This window comes from Acaromyces ingoldii, assembly GCF_003144295.1.
Source record: "Acaromyces ingoldii strain MCA 4198 unplaced genomic scaffold FA10scaffold_2, whole genome shotgun sequence".
In the NCBI taxonomy this organism is placed as follows: domain Eukaryota; kingdom Fungi; phylum Basidiomycota; class Exobasidiomycetes; order Exobasidiales; family Cryptobasidiaceae; genus Acaromyces; species Acaromyces ingoldii.
This window is the reverse complement of record NW_020290248.1, coordinates 3,650,716-3,669,468: the sequence shown is the minus strand read 5'-3', so window position 1 is coordinate 3,669,468 and position 18,753 is coordinate 3,650,716. Positions and strand designations below refer to the sequence as shown.

The 18,753-nt window shown below is 68.5% G+C and overlaps 7 protein-coding genes across 7 annotated transcripts; 3 read left to right on the top strand and 4 right to left on the bottom strand.

The window, feature by feature from the left end:
• Positions 1-41: 41 nt before the first annotated feature.
• On the top strand, positions 42-675 carry FA10DRAFT_301021 (putative HNT1-adenosine 5`-monophosphoramidase). Its single transcript, XM_025524916.1, has 3 exons — positions 42-138; positions 205-565; positions 622-675. Exons 1-3 carry the CDS (start codon positions 113-115, stop codon positions 649-651), a joined length of 417 nt encoding a protein of 138 aa, XP_025379752.1. The 5' UTR covers positions 42-112; the 3' UTR covers positions 652-675.
• On the bottom strand, positions 665-3,941 carry FA10DRAFT_95478 (kinase-like protein). The gene has a single exon (XM_025525813.1). It carries the CDS (start codon positions 3,789-3,791, stop codon positions 753-755), a length of 3,039 nt encoding a protein of 1,012 aa, XP_025379751.1. The 5' UTR covers positions 3,792-3,941; the 3' UTR covers positions 665-752.
• Positions 3,942-3,982: 41 nt separating this feature from the next.
• Positions 3,983-5,087, bottom strand: FA10DRAFT_95459 (hypothetical protein). The gene is made up of 3 exons (XM_025525812.1): positions 4,679-5,087; positions 4,354-4,615; positions 3,983-4,297 (listed from the first exon to the last, which is right to left on the bottom strand). Exons 1-3 carry the CDS (start codon positions 4,921-4,923, stop codon positions 4,151-4,153), a joined length of 654 nt encoding a protein of 217 aa, XP_025379750.1. The 5' UTR covers positions 4,924-5,087; the 3' UTR covers positions 3,983-4,150.
• Positions 5,088-5,150: 63 nt separating this feature from the next.
• Positions 5,151-6,542, top strand: FA10DRAFT_285411 (hypothetical protein; the record flags this gene model as incomplete). Its single annotated transcript, XM_025523991.1, has 2 exons — positions 5,151-5,555; positions 5,625-6,542. 2 exons carry the CDS (start codon positions 5,151-5,153, stop codon positions 6,540-6,542), a joined length of 1,323 nt encoding a protein of 440 aa, XP_025379749.1.
• A 41-nt stretch (positions 6,543-6,583) lies between these two features.
• Positions 6,584-9,211, bottom strand: FA10DRAFT_301017 (hypothetical protein; the record flags this gene model as incomplete). The annotated part of the gene is made up of 1 exon (XM_025524915.1): positions 6,584-9,211. Exon 1 carries the CDS (start codon positions 8,954-8,956, stop codon positions 6,584-6,586), a length of 2,373 nt encoding a protein of 790 aa, XP_025379748.1. The 5' UTR covers positions 8,957-9,211.
• Positions 9,135-10,133, top strand: FA10DRAFT_285409 (hypothetical protein; the record flags this gene model as incomplete). Its single annotated transcript, XM_025523990.1, has 1 exon — positions 9,135-10,133. One exon carries the CDS (start codon positions 9,135-9,137, stop codon positions 10,131-10,133), a length of 999 nt encoding a protein of 332 aa, XP_025379747.1.
• A 656-nt stretch (positions 10,134-10,789) lies between these two features.
• On the bottom strand, positions 10,790-11,029 carry FA10DRAFT_223543 (hypothetical protein; the record flags this gene model as incomplete). The annotated part of the gene is made up of 1 exon (XM_025518581.1): positions 10,790-11,029. A coding segment is annotated over one exon (240 nt), but the record flags the coding sequence as incomplete, so codon positions are not given.
• Positions 11,030-18,753: the final 7,724 nt, after the last annotated feature.

The following is an 18,753-nucleotide window of genomic DNA, read 5'->3' as shown; positions in this document are numbered from 1 at the left end:
CACACGACAGCCCCGTCGCCGTCTCCACTCAATTCACACTCTCTCTCCGCCTTCCCGCTAAGCTAGACTGCCTCTGCCCACCGTGTTCTCCACGCTCCGCCTTCTCCGCACCATGTCGCACCAGACCGATGCCAACTGGTGGGTCCATGCCTTGACGCCACGCACTGATTGAAGACTGAACAGAGAGATTGCGCGAAACAAAAGCATCTTCTGCAAGATCATTGCGGGCCAGATCCCGAGCATGAAGCTCCTCGAGACGACGCACTCGTACGCCTTTCTCGACATTGGGCCCATTGCGCCCAAGCACAGCCTCGTGATCCCCAAGCACCACGCCGCCAAGCTGCACGAGCTGCCAGACGAGTACCTGGCGGACCTGCTGCCGGTGGCCAAAAAGGTCGCGCTCGCCAGCGGCGCCGAGCAGTACAATGTCCTGCAGAACAACGGCCGCATGGCCCACCAGCTCGTCGACCACGTCCACTTCCACGTGATCCCCAAGCCCGACGAGCAGCAGGGCCTCGGCGTCGGCTGGCCCGCGACCCAGCCCGAGAAGGAGGAGCTGCAGAAGGTGGGTTCATTAGCCTCGCTCCACGCACGCTGCGCTGACGGTGGTGCCACGGCTAGATCTACGACGAGCTCAAGGAGAAGCTGTGATGCTAGTGTGGATTTGTTCACGGGAAAATAAATACAAGTGCTTCGTGTCCTGCTCTTCCGCCGCTGCACTGTGGCTGCTCTTCTTGCCGCCGCCGCTGCCTCTAGCGGCGCGCGTGCTCGTCTGGCGCGCTGCCGTCGAGGATGGAGCGGAGGCTGTCGGGTGCGCGGCTCCGGCTGCGCGACGTCGACGAGCGGTGGGCGGGGGCATCGTCGACGCGGCTCGGCCCTGCTGCGCGGCCGCCGAGGCCCGCCGAGGCTGGCGAGCTGCTGCTTGGCGAGTCCGAGTGGGCCCGCGTCCTGCTCAGGCTCCTGCTCAGGCTCCGGGTCGATGAGGGTGACGAGGTGGCAGCAGCGGCGACGGCGGCCGCTGCCGGGTCCCGCGGCCGGGAGCGCGAGAGGCTCGACGAGGCGCGCGACATGCCCCTGCCGCGCGTGGGCCGCTTGCCAAAGTCGAGCTGCTTGCGTCCACGCCGGTCCTCCTCCTCGTCTTCTTCTTCATCTCCTTCTGCTCCTGCCTCCTCTGCCTCTGTGTCTGCTCTTCTGGCCTCTTGTGCCTCTTTGCCTTCCTCGCCAGCCTCTTCGTCACCGCCTGCCCCCTCGCCCTCACCCACGGCGAGCGCGAGCCACGGCGAGGCAGCCACCTCGTCGATCGTCCACCGCCGGGCCGGGTCGATGTGGAGCAGGCCGCGGAGGAGCGTGCGGACGCTGATGCGGTCCCTCGAGGTGCCGTCAAAGGCCGTGTCGAGGCCTGCGTCTGACCCTGCGTCTTCCTCTTCTTCTTCTTCTTCTTCTTCTTCAGCCTCTTCTGCCTCCATCACTGCTCCTCCTCCTTCTTTGTGCCCCTGCAGCATTTCGAGCGCAGGCAGCGAGGCCGAGAGGTCCGTCGTCAGGCTCGTCGTCCGGCTCAGGCTGCCGTGTCCGCTGCTGCTCCCACTGCTGCTCTTTGTTCTTGCATGACCACCGAAGCTGCTGCCACCTGCTCCTGGCGCCTGCTGCTCCTCGTCGAGGCGCAGGCGCTGGCGGCGGCGAGCGAGGCGCGCCGGCATCGCCCACTCGCCCCGCGCAATCTTCTGCTGCAGCCGCGGCTCAAAGCTGTCGACAAACGGCAGCCGGCCCGAGACGAGGGCGTAGAGGATGCAGCCGAGGGCCCACATGTCGCGGCCGTACTTTTCCCTCGCTGACGGCGTGGTCGTCGCTGTGGTTGTCGCTGTTGTTGCTGCTGTCGCTCCTTCGTACGCCACAATCTCGGGCGCGGCATAGGCGAGGGAGCCGCCGGTGCTCAGCGTCGTGGGCCGGCGCGCGACGGCCGACGACGGGCCCGCTGTGCCTGCTGTGCCTGTCCGGGCAGGGAGGATGTCCGAGGCGCGCGCAGCTGCTCGCCTCTTTGCTGGTGTGTTGGAAAAGGAAGAAGAAGAGGCAGCCACTGACGGTGCCTGGCGGAGGTGCGCCCTCGCCAGGCCAAAGTCCGCCAGGCGCCAGCGTGTCGCTGCTGGGGTTGTCGCCGTCGCCGCCGTCGTCGCAGGACAGGCTGAGCTTGCCGGACTCGCCAGCACATTCTCGAGCTTGATGTCGCCGTGCACAATCGACGCCGTCCGGTGGAGGCAGAGGAGCGCGCGCGCGAGCTGGGCCATGATGTCGCGCGCCTCGGACAGGGGCACGCCGACGCTGCTGGCCTGCAGCGAGGCAGTGCGTGTGAGTGACGTGGACGCGCGCGACGAGGCACGCCGCAGGAGCCCACTGCCGTTGGGCGACGGTGGCGATGCCATCGTGAATATCCCTGCGCTCGACGCCGCTGTTGTCCCCGCGCCTGCCGCTGCCGTCAAGCCCGCATCCACCGCTGCTGCCGCCGCCGCCGCCGTGGAAGAGGGCCCCGAGGCCATGCGCAGCTTGAAGCCCGAGCCGGTGCGCTCGGCAAATGCGAGCGGCGACGGCGCCGAGTTGCGCGGACCAGTCACGTGGGCAGCTGCACCAGTGGCAGAAGCAGGCGCAGCATTTGAAGACGGCGCGGCATGGCGGATGTGCTGGAGGAGGCTGCCGGCGCAGAGGGGCATGACGAGAAAGTCGAGCGTGCCGCTGTCCGTGTCGATGCGCTCGTGGTCGAGGAGCGGGAGCAGGTGCGCGTGGCGGGGCACAGCGCGCCAGACATTCACCTCGTCGTCCATCGTCGCCGGCTGGCCGTAGACGATCTTGACGGCGACGGGTGTGGAGTCGTCGTCGTCGTCATCGTCGTCGCCGCCGCCGCGCTGCGTGTCCCAGGCCTCGCGCACGGTAGAAAAGCCGCCAAAGCCAATGGCACGGCCGAGGCGGTAGCGCCCACCGACGATGTATGCGCCCTCGTCGTCGGGCCGCAGGGGCAGCAGCGACGACGACGACGACGATGGAGCCCCCTGCCGCTCGTACAGGGCCGCTGCGGCACCCGAGAGCCCACTCAGGCCACCGGCTGGCTGGCTAAAGGCCGACTCGTGCAGCTGCGTCGCCGGACTGCCAGGCGGGGAGAGCGAGTGCGACGGGCCGGGCACGTGCGCGGCCGAGTACGACTGCGAGTGGCCGCGCAGGAGCGACGCACCGGGCGAGGCCAGGCGCTCGTTCATGCTCGACAGGAAGCTCGCTGCGGGCGACTGCATTCGCCGCCGCTCTTGGACCTCGCTTTGACTGTTGCTGTTCTGGCTTCCATCGCCATCGCCGTAGCTCCTCGTCGTGGCGGCCTGCTGTGCATCGACGTGCAGCCGGGGCCGGCTGCCATCCAACGCATCGCCGTCGCCATCGCCCTCGCCGTCGGGGCCGCGCTGCCACCAGAGCCGCGACGAGGACGAAGGCGAGGGCGAGAATGAAGACGAGGAGGGAATAGCGTGACTGCCGCCGGCACTGGGCGCTGCGATCGGAATCGCATGGCTGGGCCCCACCTCAGCCCTGGTGGGCGGCGCGGCGGCGGCAGACCGCGGCAGCTCCGAGCTTCTCCGTCGGCGGCCCCGCCGTGTGCCTGTCTCTTCGTCGGTGCCCGTCGCTTCCCTTTCCTTGTCCTTGTGGTTCTCGGGGCTGCCGCCGCCGGCGCTCGTGTCGCCGTGGAGCAGCGCAGCGGCACTCAGCCCAAACGGGTCGTACTGCGGCGTCGTCGACGGCCGTCCTCCATCGGTGGCCATCCCATGGGGCTGCGTGCTTCCTCTGTACTGGCGTCCGCTGTTCTTGCTTTGTCAGTCTGGATATCAAGTGTGGATGGCAGCGATCTGTGCGCGCAGCGAGCGATGGAGCGGGGTGGGGGGGAGGAAAATAAAACGGAAAAGAAAAAGAGACGAGACGGGGGAGGAGGAGGACCGAGCGAGGAGGGGGGCGCGAAAAGAAAGCTCAGTTCTCCGGTTTAGACTTTTTCAATGTTCGGCGCGTCTCAGGCAGGCAAGCCAGACCGCGGCCTCCTCGTCGCCATATCTCAGGGTTGGCAGCAATGTACAGTATTCAGCATGTATCTAGCAATAGGAAGGTGTCAGAGCAGTGTCCGTCTCGTCTACAGCTTGGAGCGCCCCCAGATGCGAAAGACAATCGTCGAGGGCGCCACGCCGAAGCTGTCGGCAATCGCCAGGCCGAGCTCGTGGGTGAGGATGACGCGGGCCAGCGCGTAGTGGTGGATCGCGTGGAGGCAGCAGAACCACATCTGCGAGTCTGTCAGTGCACGATTTGGGACTTAACAGGAAGATACAAGCAACCCACCTCTCTCCCCAGCGTGCTCCCCAGCTCCACTTCCGCAGGCGTCGTGGCCGAGAGGGCGAGCCGCTGGTCCATGCGGTGCGGTGCCTGGCGTGGAAACAGCCGCCGGATGCGCTCCTGCGTCTCTTCGAACTCGCTCAGCGCCGACTGCGCGCTCGTCTCCAGCGGCGGCGACCGCATCCGCTTGTCGTAGTCTAGCTTGATTACGTCCCCGCTCGACGGCCCTTCGATCGCATCGAGCATCAGCCGGTAGTGGTCGTGGACGCTGTGCCGTGGGAGTGGTCAGTCTTTGCATTATTTCACTCGATCGACGTGAAGGAAGACTCACTGTCGCAGGTGCTTGCCCACAGAGCTGCCGGGAATCAGGGCTGATTCAGCAGCCATCTGCTCGTCGCCCACGGTGCCGTCGCGGAGCATGGCCAGCGGCTGCTCGAGGATCTGCAAGAGGCACGACACGAGCGCCTCCTGGCTCTCCTCGCGCGTCGACGGCGACCACGACTGGTACGGCATCGGGCTGTCCGACGACGGCGTGTGGTTCAGCGTGTAGTTGGTCGGTGTTGATGAGCGCGGCATCGTGGTCTGCTCTCCTCCTCCTGGTCGTTGCCACTGGGAGATTAGCCCTCGCCTCGCCTCGCCCTCGCAAAAAATTCAAAATTACCGGTGGACAGGAGTGGAGCACACACACCCCAGCCCTGGATGCGCACGTGTTTGACGCACGTGCATTGTGCGCCCTCCCAATTTTGATCCCCATCTCAAAAGTTCTCGCCCAGTCGTGCAAGGAACGAGAAGAAGAAGAGACGATGGCCATGGCGACGACATCGCTGCTCCGGACTGCTGCAGGCCCTGCGCGGTGGACGCTGCTCGAGGCGCCGAGCCGCTCCTTCTCATCGTCGAGTGCAGCATGCGCAGCCAAGAAGGGGGCGCCCAAGGTGCAGCAGAAGCGCAAGACGCCCATCCGCAAGTCCGCCGGTTCCTCGGGCCCGCGATCACCGCGACGGGGGCAGACCAAGTCGGCGGGCGTGCACGAGGGCCTGTCCAAGACGAACCCGTTTGTCAAGCCGGTCGCTGACATGTCATTCCTCGCCACGCTCCTGCCCGAGCAGGCGACAGAGGCCAACGTCGGCCAGGTCATGGCGTGGAGCGAGCGGACGCTGGAGGCGACGAGAATACAGGGCTTTGGCCTGACGCGCGAGATGGCCAGAGAGGTGGGTGTCGGCTCTAGCTTCTGTCGCTGATCATGCTCTCTGACTCTTGCCTGCTCGCGTTTCCCACAGTTCAAGAGACAACCGAGACCGCGGACGCTGCTCCGGCCACAGTCGCTCCGCCTCTTCAACCACCTCGACTCGTCGGTCGAGGGAGCGACCGGCCAGACGACGCTTCTCCAAGGCCCGCTGGGTGCCGGTGCATCGACGCTGCTCCTCCAGGCCGTCTCGTACGCGCTCGAGTCCGACTGGCTCGTCGTCTACATCCCCCGCGGCATCAACCTCGTCGACAGCTCCTCGCCCTTTATCTACTCGTCGTCGATGCAGACCTACGTCCAGCCCGAGGCCAGCCGGGCGCTGTTGGGTCGCATTCTCTCTGTCAATGGCGCGGACAAGCTGCGGGAGATCCCCGTCGACGAGGGCTCTTCTTCTTCGTCATCGTCCTTGGCCGATGTGATCAAGCAGGCGTTGGGCGAGCAGCAGCAGCCCGCGGCGCTGCAGCGCACCCTCGAGACGGCCCTGCGGACGCTGGTGCAGCAGCGGCAGCGGCCCCTGCTGCTGTGCCTCGACGGCGCCCAGGCCTACTTTTCCACGACAAAGTACCGCGACGCAGACTACCGCCGACTGCAGGCGTACGAGCTGGGCCTGACACGGACGGTGCTGTCATGCATGCGCACCCAGGGCGCCGGCAGCTTTGGCGGCGTCCAGCGCGGCCTCGCCCTCGCGGCACCGAGCCCGCAGCACGCCGAGTGGTGGCCCTGGACGCTCTCCGACGACACCCACCGGCTGCACCACGCCGAGGCGGCCTTTGCCAGGCTCGACATTGGCCGCCACTTTACCAACGACGAGGCCGCAAGCCTGTTTGACGTCGCGCGCCGCGAGCTCAACCGCGGGCCCGAGGCCATCAACGACGAGTCCTACCTCGCCCGGCTGGCCACCAGCGGCGCCAGCCTGTCCGTCTTTGAGCGCAGTCTGAACGTGCAGCAGTAGGACACACACACAGAGATAGATAGATTGTACACATGGCTACTTTACTTGAATTGCAATTGATCATACACCTGCTTCGCCATGGCCACGAGCTGGGCCGCGTCGCCGACCTGTGACGAGGCCATGAGTGCCTCGAGGGCGTCGACGAGGCCGGCGCCGACGAGGAGGCTGCCGCGGCAGGTGGGCGCGTGCTCGGCGACGTTGGCGAGGATGGTGAGGCCGCGCAGGGCCAGTCCCTCGTCCCACTCGTCGCGCTCCCCTGCTCTGTCCTCTTCCTCTTCTTCTTCTTCTCCGTCGTCACCACCACCATCTCCAACCTCGCCCACTTCGCGGATGCGCGGCGGCACGCCGGGCCACACGAGGCGCACGAGCAGGTTGACGGTCGTGGTGCGCAGCTTGGCGATGCGCGCGCATACAGCGCTGCTCTCGGACAGCATGGCCAGCAGGCCGCCCGCCGCGAGGCGCATGGCCTTTGTCGTCTCGCCGCTGCCGCTGTTGCCCTGATCTGCCTGTGAAGAGGCTGTCGGAGCATAGGCGCAGAGGGCGACGACGAGGTGGGTCCAGCGCTGCCTTCGCTCCTCGTCAGAGTCGTCATCATGCTGCTGCTGCTGCGGCTGCGCTGCATCGGGGCCCAGTGCCTCGCCAGACCAGTGCGAAAAGGCGTGGGGACCCGCAGCGAGGTTGCAGGCCAGCTCGACGCAGGCACGCCGCGCCATGGCATTGTCCTCAAAGAAGAGGCGCTCGTCGAGGAGCGCGAGCAGGCCGATGCTCGCCTTGTCCCCGTCTTTCGATTCTGCAGTCCCGGCGCCACGGAAACCACCGGTGGCGGGCAGGACCGCATGCAGGGGCTGGGTGAAGCGCGCGACAGAGGCGCATACATCCTCGGACAGCGAGGCGAGGTTCGTCAGGGCGAGGCAGGCCTCGAAGCGCTGCAGCGTCGACGAGGCCGCCGACATGAAGAGCGCACCGAGTGGCGCAACGGCGCTCGTCGCATCGTCGCGCAGCACCAGTCGCGGGTCCAGGTCGATGAGGAGGTGCGCGAGTGACTGCGCGGCGGTCCTTTTCGTTGCCCCGTCGTCTTTCGTTGTTCTGCTGCTGCTCGAGGACGAAGCCAGGAGGAGAAAGAGGGCACGGGCGCCGCCCTGCTGCACGATGCGCCCGCGCTGGGCCCGGTCCTGGGGCGTCGTCATGGCCAGCATCGCCTGGGCAGCCGTGGCGGTGAGTGCGCTGCTCAGCGGCCTCACGGTGCTCATGGCCGTGATGGCGGCGACGGCGCCACACTCGACGGCACGGTTGATGCGCGCCCGCACCGCCGGTGCCTCGAGCAGCTCGTTGTGTTCTCCATCTCCGTCCTCTTCTTCATTCGCCTGCGCCTGCTTCTGCGAGGCGCGCTTCTCTGCATTGGCCATGCGCCGCAGCCGGGCCATCTGGCGCTCCTCGGCCGTGGCGACGGGCTTGAAGGCGACGAGATGGAGAAGCACCGTGGCGACGCCGTACTGCAGCGCCGTGTCCGGCGGCTTGGCCTGGCATGCGCGCAGCACGGCGACGACGAGGCCGCGGAGGAGATCCGTGTCGTCGGCGACGCGCTGCCGGAACGCAGAGCCGAGGCTGAGGTAGGTGAGCGCCTCGACGCTGGCCATCCGTGCCCGCTCGTCGCTGTCACTTTTCTCGTCGCTTTTCGTCGCAACACCCACGACGAGGAAGCGGCGTGCGAGCTGGTAGAGTGTCTCCTCGTCGCCTTCCTCTCCTTCTTCCTCTTTCGACTCCACGGCCTTGTTGTCGGCCTCCTTTTCTTTCCCTCCCCGTCGCATCTTCTCGAGCGTGAGCGCGCAGAGGAGGCCGACGACGCGTGCCTGGCCGTCCTGGAGCTCGGCGCGGTCCACCCACGTCCTGAGCCACTCGCCGACGGGCACGCCGGCCGCAGATGCACCATCCTCCTCGCTGCCCACCTCGACGATCTTGCTTGCTTGCACTGGTGCTCTTCTTCTGTTCCGCTCGAGAAGCTCTTTGCGTGAAGGCCCATGTCCACTTGCAGCGCACAGCACTTCGGCCAGGGCGAGGCCGAGGCGGTCATCGTCGATGGAGCGCACGACGAGGCCGCCGTCGAGGGGGCCGCCGTCGTGCGCTGGCAGCAGCAGCGCGTGTGCCTCGTCTGGCCGTGAACCATAGAGGGCAGCTACGAGCCGCAGTGCTGCCATAATTCCATCCTCATCGCCAAAATCGGACCCCGAGCTGCTTGAGGATAGAAGCGCAGCGAGGCGTGCACGGAGCGCTGTGTCGACACCCGTCTGCGCCAGGTGGATCTGCGCGAGCGTGCGCCGGTGTGCGTCCGACCGGGGGCCAAACGCAGCGACGAGGTCCGCCGGAGAGGGCGCAGACAGCTCCGCAGACGCCAGCGAGGCCGTCAGCGAGTCCATCTTTGTGCTTCGCCGCCCTCTTACCGCTGCCGCCTCCGTTGTCGTCGTTGCCGTCGCCGCCGTCGCTCGACGCCGAAAAGAAGAACGCGAGAGAATGGACCGTGCGCGCGCGAAAGATCACGTGTCGCAGTCTCGCTCTTCTCCCGGAAGACAGGGTGTGGAAGACCGACACACAACCATGGCCGAGCCGGCGCTCCTTGCGCCCGAGGACCTCTCGACGCAGCTCGACGTGCTGCAGGTCGTGCTGAGCCTGTACGGCGACGACGGCCTGGAGCTGCCGCGGGAGTCGGCGCAGGCAATCGAGGACCTCGCCCGCTTCCTTGCCCTTCCGCTGGCCTCGCTCGGCGATGCCGGCAGCGTGGCCCTGCGCGACAAGCTGCCCGTGGCCGTCGCCTTTGGCCTCGTGCTCGACCCCCTGCGCGGCTCCGTCGATGCCTCCGACGGGCGCACCGTGCGGCTCGACGTCGAGGTGCCGCTGCGGCGGCGGCAGGAGAGTGCGTCTCTTCCAACACGGCCATCGGCGTCGGTGTCGCAGGCCGGCTGGATGGCCCGGCAGGACCACGCGGACCTCGTCGACTTTGTGCGCACCTTTCCCTACCCAGGCGATGGCGATGGCGAAGCGGAAGAGGAGGGCGCCGGGTCGTCGTACATCCTCTCGCTCGCCGAGGATCTCTGCGAGCGCGCCGTGCCCCTCCTGCTCCAGGCACAGTCCACAGAGAAGGAAGAGAAAGAAGAGAAAGGCGCCACAGAGGACGAAAGCAACAAGTCCACACGCTCCTGGCACCTCCTCGTCAGCCTGTCGGTGCCGTCGAAGCGCGCCGATCTCGTGTCGTACGCCGTCGACGCGGGCCTCACCGGCTTTGTCCTCGCCGGCAAGCCAGGGCTCGTCGTCGTCGAGTCGCCCACGGGTACCGCAGCCATCGACGCCTACTGGCGCGACATCCGCTCCCGCTCCTGGTCTGACCTGCCGCCGGCGTCTAAAAAAGTGACGCAGCGCCTCGTCGAGGACGGCGCGCCCGCCTGCTTTGCCGGCTTCCGCGACATCAGCGAGCAGCTCCAGCCCGACGCGCCCGTCCTGGGCCCTGGCGGCCACGTGCGGCGCACGGACCTGGGCGCGCTCCGTCGCTGGCTCGACGCCGCGGGCGGGCTCGCTGACCGCCTCGACGCTGTGCTCTAGCAGGCAGGCAGGCAGGCAGGCAGGCAGGCAAGCCAACCCGCAGCACAGCCTCGCTTCCGTGCTTGCTTCTGATGTGGTCTCCATCGTCATAGTCACAAGTTGCCTTTGTACAATTATCAAGTCTGTTTCTATCTACATGCATGCATCCCGTGTCTCATAGTCCAATGCCCGTCGCAGAGCCAGTCGCAGTCCTAGTCGCAGTTCAGGACGCCGGATCACTTGGAGCCAAAGTTGACGGAAAAGGGCCCGATGAAGTCGCGCTTGGGCAGCGCCGTGGTGAGGATCTGGGGCACGCCGCGCACCTCGCCGAGGACGGGCGAGCCGACGCCCACGCCCTGCGTCGGTGGCAGCGCAGGTCCCGGCGGCATCATGCCCAGCATGCCGGGCATCGGCTGGGGCGCCTGCTGCAGCGTCGAGATCGGCTGGGCCCACGACGAGACGGGCTGCTGGAGCGGGCCTCCCTGCTGGTTGTTGTTGTTGTTGTTGTTGTTATTGCTGTTGCCACCGGTGAGGGCGTCCTTGACGGCCTGCAGCGTCGAGCGATCCTGGCTGTTGTCCTGCGTCGGGGGCGACGAGACAGTGTGGATGACGTGCTGGCCGGCGGGGAGCGAGCCCACGCCCAGGGCGAGGGGCTGCTGGTCTAAGTGGACGAGGTGGCGGGACTTGATGCTGAACAGGTCGGCAATCTCGTGCTCGAGGTGGCGCTTGGCCTCGCGGATCTTGCCGACGTCTTCAAACATGCCGGCGACCTCGCGCGAGAGCATGCGTTTGAGCTCGTCGGCGTGGGCCTCGATGTTGTTGCGCAGCATCTCGCGGCCCGCCGAGTGGACGGCATTGACCAGCTGGCCGTTCTGCTCCGACGTGGCGCGCAGCAGCTCCGATGTCATCTGCTGCATGGCGGCGTCCTGCGTCGACTTGGACGCGGCGTCGGCCTGGCGCTGCGCATTGAGCGCGGCCACGAGGCTCTCGATGGCCGACTTGGGGTCCATCTCGCGCCGCTTGCGCTCCTCCTCGGCGGCCTGGCGCGCCTTTTCCTCGTCGAGGCGCGCGAGAATCATGTCGACGAGCTCCATCTTTTCGCGCTCGCGCACACTCATGCTCTGCTGCGCCTCGTGCTGCTCGCGCGCACGGCGCTGGGCCTCGGCGGCCTCGCGCTGGGCCTGCTGCCGTGCCTCGTCCTCCTTGCGCTCGAGGAGGTGCTTGAGGATCTCCTCAACAGCAAGCGCCAGTGCGCCGCCGCCCGCGCCCGCGCCTGCACCGAGTGCGCCTGCCAGCGCCTCGTTGGCCATCGTCGTCGATGCAGAGCTCTTGGCCGATCGCTGCTGCGGCTGCGTTTGTATGCGTGGCTGCGACATGGGCTCGTCGACGGCCGTGGGGTCGCTGTCGTTGCTTCTGCCGCGCTCCATGTGCTGTGCGCCGTGGTCGTCACTGTCGTCATGCTGGGCCATGGCCTTGTCCGCGGCAACTTCCTCGTCGGGCTGCTGGCTGGCCTTGATCTCCTCGACGATCTTGTCGACGGCAGCCTGGCCATCGCCCTTGTCGGCGGCAGCGCGCACGGCCTCGCGGACCTGGCGCTCGTCGCCACTCCTCGCCGCGCGCCGCACCACATCAAGCAGGCCGAGGTCCATCTCGAGGGAGCGCGTCTGCTCGCCCGTGTCCTTTTCTTTCGTCGCTGCCTCGTCGCCGCCGCCCTTTTTCGTATTCTTGCGCTTCTTCTCCCGGTGCTTGTCGTACTCGTGCACGGCCGCCGCGACGAGGGCAGCGCCGCCGGCAGCAAGGGCGAGGCGGCCGGCGCCCTCGCGCAGGCTCCGTTTGCGCGCGCGCTTCTCCGTCGCCTGGCCGTCCTGGCGCTCGCGTGCGGCCCTGCGTGTGCTGCCCGAGCCGCGCCAGACGTCGTCGTTGCGCAGCGGGCCCGGCGAGGCCTCGGCGCGCCAGGTGCGTGTGCCTGCGCGCCGCACGCCGCCTGCGCCTGCGCCCGCCGGCTGTGGACCAGGCGTGACGAGGGGCGCAGGCTCGAGCAGGCCAAGCGCACCGCCACCCATGACGGGCGCACCAGCAAACGGCGGCGCACCCGACGCAGGCCGCAGCGGCGTGGGCGGCGGCATGCCTGCTGCGGGCGACGAGAGGCCGCCGCCTGCTCCCATCGGCCGCGGTCCACTGGGGCCAGCGCCAGGGCCTGCTGCGTCGGGCATGGCGCCGTCGATGCCCCTGTTCGCCTCGGGTGGTCCTCCTGCAAAGGCTGCCATGCCACCGTGCATCGGACCGGGCATGCCCATCGGCGGCTGGCCCATCGGCAGCGGCTGGCCCATCGACGAGGGCCCCGGCTGCCCACCCTTGAGCGCCGAGAGCTCGTCGTGGAGCTGGGTGACGCCCATGGCGAGGGTGCGCCACTCCTTGCTGCGGTCGACGACGTCGCGCTCGAGCCAGGAGTTGAGCTCGTTGAGGTAGCGCGCAATGTCGGCCTGCTGCTTCTGCTGCGCCTGGCGCGCCGCCTCGTTGTCGCGGATCGCATCGAGCACGGCCTCGATCTCGGGGCCATGTCCGCCTGCAGCGCGCCGCTTGGTGGGGCTGCGGGCCGTCGCGGACGAAGACGACGACGAGACAGCGGGCGATGCGAAGGGATTGGGCCGCGGCGTGGCTGCGACAGTCAGGCCGAGGCCCTCGCCGTGCCGGACGGCCTTGCCCGCCCAGGGCAGCGCACCGACGACGTCGTCGGCCGTCTGCTGCGACACGCTGCGCTGCTGCGGCCGCTGCTGCTGCATGCCGGGCGCGACCCTCCTGCTTGAAGTCCCCTGCGGCTGCTGAGCGAGACGGGGCGTGTACCAGCCGCCGCCGGCATGGTCTGGGTACGTGGGGCGGATGCCGTGCGTCTGGGCGAGCCTGCGCCGGCGGATCTCGGCCTCCATGTCGAGGCTGACGGTGCTGCTGCCGCGCCTGGCCGCGAGCTCGTCAAAGGTGCCGCCAGCGTCGCCGTCGGCCATGTCCATGGTGAGCAGCGAGGCCGTGTCGGCGCCGTGGCCACGGTCCGTATTGGCGGGCGCGCCGGGGATGCCGTCGCGCGAGCACCAGCTCCGGGGCGGGATGCGCTCGGCCATGAGCGACGAGACCACGTCCGAGTCCGACGCCGACGAAGGGAAAAAGGGGCTCCGCGCCGGCCGGGGCGTGTCCGGTGCCGGGGTGTCCGGCGTCGGCGTCTGCATGGCCGGACCGAGGTCGTCGGCGGATCCGATGCGGGCGAGCGGCGTCGAGAAGTCTTCTTCAGCGTCATCGTCGTCGTCGTCATCTTCCTCGTCTTCGAGCGCAGGCGGCGCACTCATGCGGCGCTCCATCGGCCGGGTGCCGTAGACGAGGCGGTCGGCGAGGATGGCGCGGTCGCGGCCATTGGTCGGCTCGTCGGCGCCGTCGCGGACCCGGTTGGCGGCCTGGAGCAGCGATGGCAGGCCCTGCTGGGCATGTGTCTGCTGCTGCTGCTGGCCGCCGCTGCCGCCGCCGACGAGGGCGCCGCCGACGAGCTGGACGAGCCGGTCGAGCTTGTCCTTGACGGCGCGCAGCTCGGCTGCGTTGCTGTGCCTGGCGCTGCTGCTGCTTTGCCTACTGTGCCCGCTGTGCCTGCTGTGCCGGGACAGCGACGACGAGGGGGTGGGCGAGGCGGCGGTGTGCGAGGGAGATTCAGAGGCAGCGGCGGCAGTGGCGTGGAGCTGGAGCGACTCGAGGGCCTGTTGGAAAGTGGCAAACTGGCTGGCGAGCATCGCATCGCGGTCGCGCCGCTCGCTCTGCTGCGCCTCGAGGTACTCGAGCAGGCGGTTGACGTCGTCGGACGAGATGCTCGACGCGGCGGCCGAGTGGGTCGAGAGCGAGGAGATGATGCTGCGTGCGCGGCTGAGCACGTTGCTCGCTGGGGCCGTCGTCGCAGGCTTTGTCGCTTGAGCGGGCGCTTGAGTGGCCGCAGCAGCAGCAGGCGGCGACGGCGCCAGGGGCAGGCGCACACTCTCGGGCGAGACGGTGGCCGAGGCCGCGCCGACGAGCCCGGCGGCCATGGCGGCAGCAGGCGACGAGGGCGAGGCGCGTGCGAGCGAGGCGCTGGCAAGCGTGGCGCTGCGCCGTCGGTGGCCCGGCTGGCTGCTCTGCGCGGCCTGGGAGAGCGTCTCCTCGACGACGGTGTCGAGGTGGCCGGGGCCCTGGCCGACGAGGAGCATATCATCAGGCAGCGGCGAGCCGAGCTGGCCCATGATGCTGTCCCGCAGCGTCTGGGCGGGCGTCTTTGGCGGCTGCAGCTCCCTGTCCGTCTCACGGTCCAGCTTGGCGACGGCAGCAGCCGCGAGCTCGTGCTCCTGCTCCTGCTCGTGCCCGTGCCCGCGGCCGGAGCGGCTGGAGATGGTGCCGCCGCGCTCGCTGCGTGCAGGCCGCTGCGAGGCCGAGTCGCTCGGGTGGATCTCGCGCTCGCCGTCCTGGGTGCGCCAGTCGAAGACGGCCTCGCTGCGGGGCGAGCGCGGGCCGAAGTCGTCGGTATGCGACAGGGCTTGGCCGTGGCTTGTTCCTTGAGCCGGAGCTGGAGCTGGAGCTGAAGCCGATGCAGCAGCACCAACGCCAGACACAAGCGTCTCCTGCGACTTGCCCTCGTCGAACGAGGCCGGCACGCTCTGGATCTGCGCCACGTGCACGTCCGTCGCCACCAAGCTGGGCGGCCGCGCCGACACGCTGGCGCGGCGGAGCGCGCTGCCTGCGCGCGTCCCTTCCTTGTCTTTATTCCCATCCTTGCCGCTGTCCTTGCTGCCGTCCTTGTCTTTGCTCTTGCCACTGTCCTTGGGCGGCACCGGCGGGCCCGTGGCGAGGGCATCGGCGAGCGACGCCGGCTGCTGGCTCGACAGCTCGCTCTTCCACACCGAGCCGATGCGTGCGATCTCGTCGCTGTCCTCCTCTTCTTTGTTGAATGCCCTACCCGCGGCCATTGGCTGCTGCGTGGGACCGTGGAGCACGGGGCTGACCTGGAGCGAGAGGCCGTCGACGCCGCCAGCCAGGGAGGTGTCGCCCCCAAGGCCATCGCCAGCCAGGGGAGTGGTCGACGACAGCCCGCGGCGGCGCATGGCACTGGGCCCGCGCGCGGCCCCGAGGGCGTCCCAGACGGCACTGACCCACTGGACGCGGTCACGTGCCGTGTCGACGGCGAGGCGCTCGACGCCGTCGTCAAAGATGAGCTGGAAGGGGCTGAGGCTGCCGAGGCCCTGGTCGCGTGCGATGCGGGCACCCATGTCGGCCGCGCTGCTGGGGTGCTCTGCATGCGGCACCGAGTGCACCTCGCGGCAGGCACGCAGGTCCAGCACGACATTCTCGCGGCCACCGCCGGCGGGGATCCAGCTGAGGGCAATGGCCGAGGGCAGGAGGACGGCCTGGGCGCGCTGCCAGTGCGGCTGGCGCGTGTGCACGTTAAAGTAGTAGACGAAGCCGACTCGAAAGGGCTCGGCACCCTCCTGGCCCATGACCTCGAGGGTGGTGCGCGTGTCGAGGCGCAGGCCGGCGCCCGTCTCGGAGCGGCGGCGGAACGAGGCGAGGGTGCCCAGGGTGCGCGTCGAGAGCGTGCTCCTGTTTTCGTCCTCTGATTCTGTGCCCCTTGGCGTCGTGGCTGCTGTTGCTGTTGCTGTCTCGTGCGCCCGCTTCGGCTCGCGGTACGACGTCGGGGGTGCGCCACCGCCACTGCCACCGCCTCCGCCGCCGCCGCCAGAAAGAGCATTGACGATGTTGCGCACGCTGCTCTTCCACAGCGGGCCCTTCTTTGGCGGCGACTGCTGTGTATGCTGTTGGGATTGCTGCTGCGAGGGCCGGTACGACGGCGATGGCCCTGCCGCCTTGCCAGCCGACGAGAACTCCGAGGCAGCGGCGGCGGCCATCATGCGCGTCGTCTTCGTCGGCGTGCCCGAGGCTGAGCGCGTGCCTGAACCAGACATCGCGCGGCTGGTGATGCGGCGCGGCGTGGCGCTGCGGACTGCAAGTGGGTCGTTCTCTGCGTCGTCGTCGTCGTCTTCGTCTGATTCGACGCCACCACCGCCAAAGAGATCGCCACCCGCGCCTGCGCCTGCACCAATGGCGACGGCGCCTCCACGGCGGCGGCCAATGCGGCGCTGGGCCATGGCGGCCTTTTCGAGCGTGGCATCGGCGTACGTCTCGGTGAGCTCCGTCGCGCGTGGGTCGTGGTAGGTGAGCCGGGGCGGCGGTGTGGCTGCTGATGCTGCTGCTGCGACTGCGGCTGCTGTGTTTGCTCCCGGCGGCGGCGTCGTGTTGCTGTTGTTCGTCGAGAGGAGCAGCGCGGCACGGCGCTTCTTTTTGGACGGACTCGCACTCGGGCTCAGCGGCGCGAGCTGGGGCGACGAGTGCTGCTCAAAGAAGCGGATGAGGTCCTTTGCGCGTGTCGGCGTGCCGAGCAGCGCGGGCGACACACCGGCCTCGGCGGGCGTCATGGTGCCCAGCGGTGGTTGTGGGCGCGCAAGCACGGCCTCGTCGGCGAGCGGCAGCCGCGGTGCAAAGTTGACCTCGCTCTTGCTCGGCAGCGACGGCGGCGCGGCAGACGAGACGAGCGACTCGACCTCTGCCTCGTCGCTGTCCCTTTCGCCGTCTTTGTCTTCTTCTGTCTCTGCCTCCTTCGTGTGCTCCCGCTCCTGCTCTTCTTCTGCTGCATCAGCCTGCACGGCGCTCCCCTTGCTCGGCACGCCCATCTCGGCAATCGAGAGGCTCGTCGCATCCGTCTCCTGGCGCGTCAAGAAGGGCTTGTGCATGCTCCTTTTCCTCGTCCAGCCTGCACCAGCCGAGTAGCCTGGCGGGAGGCCGTGGTCACTCGAGCTGGGCAGGCCCGGCGACGTCACGGGCGAGTCGGGCATCTGGCCACCGTAACCACCATAACTGCCACCATAGCCACCGTGGCCACTGTGACCCCCGCCGAGGAAGCTGCCGGCGCCCGCAGAGTGCGGCATCCGGCTCCAGAACGTCGACGTGCTCGTGCCCGGGGCCGACGACGAAACATGACTGCTCTGGTTCGGCGACAGGATGGCCAGCTGTGTGGGCCGCCGCGAGAGGGTGCTGGGGAGCGTGTTGATTCGGCCGAGATTCGAGTCAGCACCGCCGCCGCTGCTGTTTCCAGCCGTCGTCGCCTGGCGTGCAAGCGTGGGCGAGGCGTAGGGCTCCGACTCGGTGCGCAGCGGCCGCCGTCGTCGCGGCGAGGGGCTGCTGCTGCCGCCGCCTGGACCTCGGATGGGCGCGATGATTCGCTCGTCGTCGTCGTCCATCATCATCAGCGACGAAGGTGCAGCAGACGAGGATGCGACCGATGACGGTGCAGCAGACGAGGACGAGGTGCGTGCGAGCGCGGACGCGGCCGCTCCGTCGTCGCCGTCTGTATGCGCAACGGGCGGGATCGCTGGCGGGCCAAAGCGCAGCGAGGCAATCGATGTCTTGGCCTTGAGGCTCGATGAGACGGCGCTGAGCAGCGAGCCGGCCTGGCTGATGCTCATCGGCGCCAGTGTCGGTGCGTCTCGCTCCCGCTCCTTTCCCTTGCTGTTGCCTGTGGCAGCAGCCTTGCCTGGCGACGGCGGCTGCGAGGCACCCGCGCTCCGGTCGAGCTCCTCGCGCTCCTCGATGGCGCGCCGGACGCTGCTGCCCCGGCTGCTGCTGTTGCTGTTGCTGCCTCCTCCCTCGCCGCCCTTGCGGGCAAATTGTGACCGAACACGTGCGACGAGGTCCTCGCCGCCGCTGCCATGCTCAAACGCAGAGGCAAACGCGCGCACCGACGGCCGCGTGGGGCTAGCTGCTGGCGAGGCCGCCGCGGTGGCCGCGCCAGGCGCAGCGAAGCTCTTTGCGCGCGAGAGCGAGGCGCGCGTCGACGGCTCACCATGCTCAATGACCGTCTTGGCGCGCGCGAGGGCAAAGGTGTCGACCTGCGAGTTCATCGCATCGAGCATGTCCAGCACTGCGCGCTCCTCGCCGGCCATGTCGCCGCCGCTGCGCCGGGCGTCGTTGACCTATAGAATAAGAGTATGTTAGCATGGCACTCTCCGCACAATAGCAAATTCATAGACACCCACGGCGGCATCGGTCATGCTCTGCTCCTCCTCTGGGTCAAAGAGGCGGTTCCACGGATTCGTCATCTTGCGGCTCTTGAGCGCCGTCGTTGTTGCTGCGGCTGCATCGAGCGACGAGGGCGTAAAGGTGCCCCGAGGCGCCTCGTCGAGGCTGCGCACGAGCGGCGGCGCTGGCTGTCTGTTGTCGTTCCCATCACCGTTCTCATTCTCATCCTCATCGTCTTCGCCGTCGTCATGATAGGACAGCGGCAGCTCGGGCGCCGATCGAGCAGCCGAGGCTGATGTCCCAATCGCCGAGGCAGCCGTCGACGAGGTGCTGTTCTGCGCACGCAGCTGGGCGAGCCGTGCGCGCGCATTCATCGTCGGTTGCCTCGTGGGCCCGGCCTGCTGTGACCCTGGCTGTGACCCTGGCTGTGGCCCTGGCTGCGGCTGTTGCCGCTGCCACTGCTGGCGAGCAGGAAACTCGTCCTGGAGCACCAGCGACGACACGGGCTCCAGCGCAGGCGAGCGGTACGTCGGCAGCGCAGCCTCGCTCTGGTGGCGCAGGCGCCGCA

What these genes read in the sequence shown, in the direction of transcription:
- FA10DRAFT_301021 (XM_025524916.1), top strand. Translation starts at nt 113, where the DNA reads ATGTCGCACCAGACCGATGCCAACTG. An exon ending in CACCAGACCGATGCCAACTG is followed by an intron (nt 139 to 204) that starts GTGGGTCCATGC and finishes GCGAAACAAAAG; the next exon opens with CATCTTCTGCAAGATCATTG. An exon ending in AGAAGGAGGAGCTGCAGAAG is followed by an intron (nt 566 to 621) that starts GTGGGTTCATTA and finishes TGCCACGGCTAG; the next exon opens with ATCTACGACGAGCTCAAGGA.
- FA10DRAFT_95478 (XM_025525813.1), bottom strand. Translation starts at nt 3,791, where the DNA reads ATGGCCACCGATGGAGGACGGCCGTCGACGACGCCGCAGTACGACCCG.
- FA10DRAFT_95459 (XM_025525812.1), bottom strand. Translation starts at nt 4,923, where the DNA reads ATGCCGCGCTCATCAACACCGACCAACTACACGCTGAACCACACGCCG. An exon ending in GTGGGCAAGCACCTGCGACA is followed by an intron (nt 4,616 to 4,678) that starts GTGAGTCTTCCT and finishes CCCACGGCACAG; the next exon opens with CGTCCACGACCACTACCGGC. An exon ending in GGAGCACGCTGGGGAGAGAG is followed by an intron (nt 4,298 to 4,353) that starts GTGGGTTGCTTG and finishes ACAGACTCGCAG; the next exon opens with ATGTGGTTCTGCTGCCTCCA.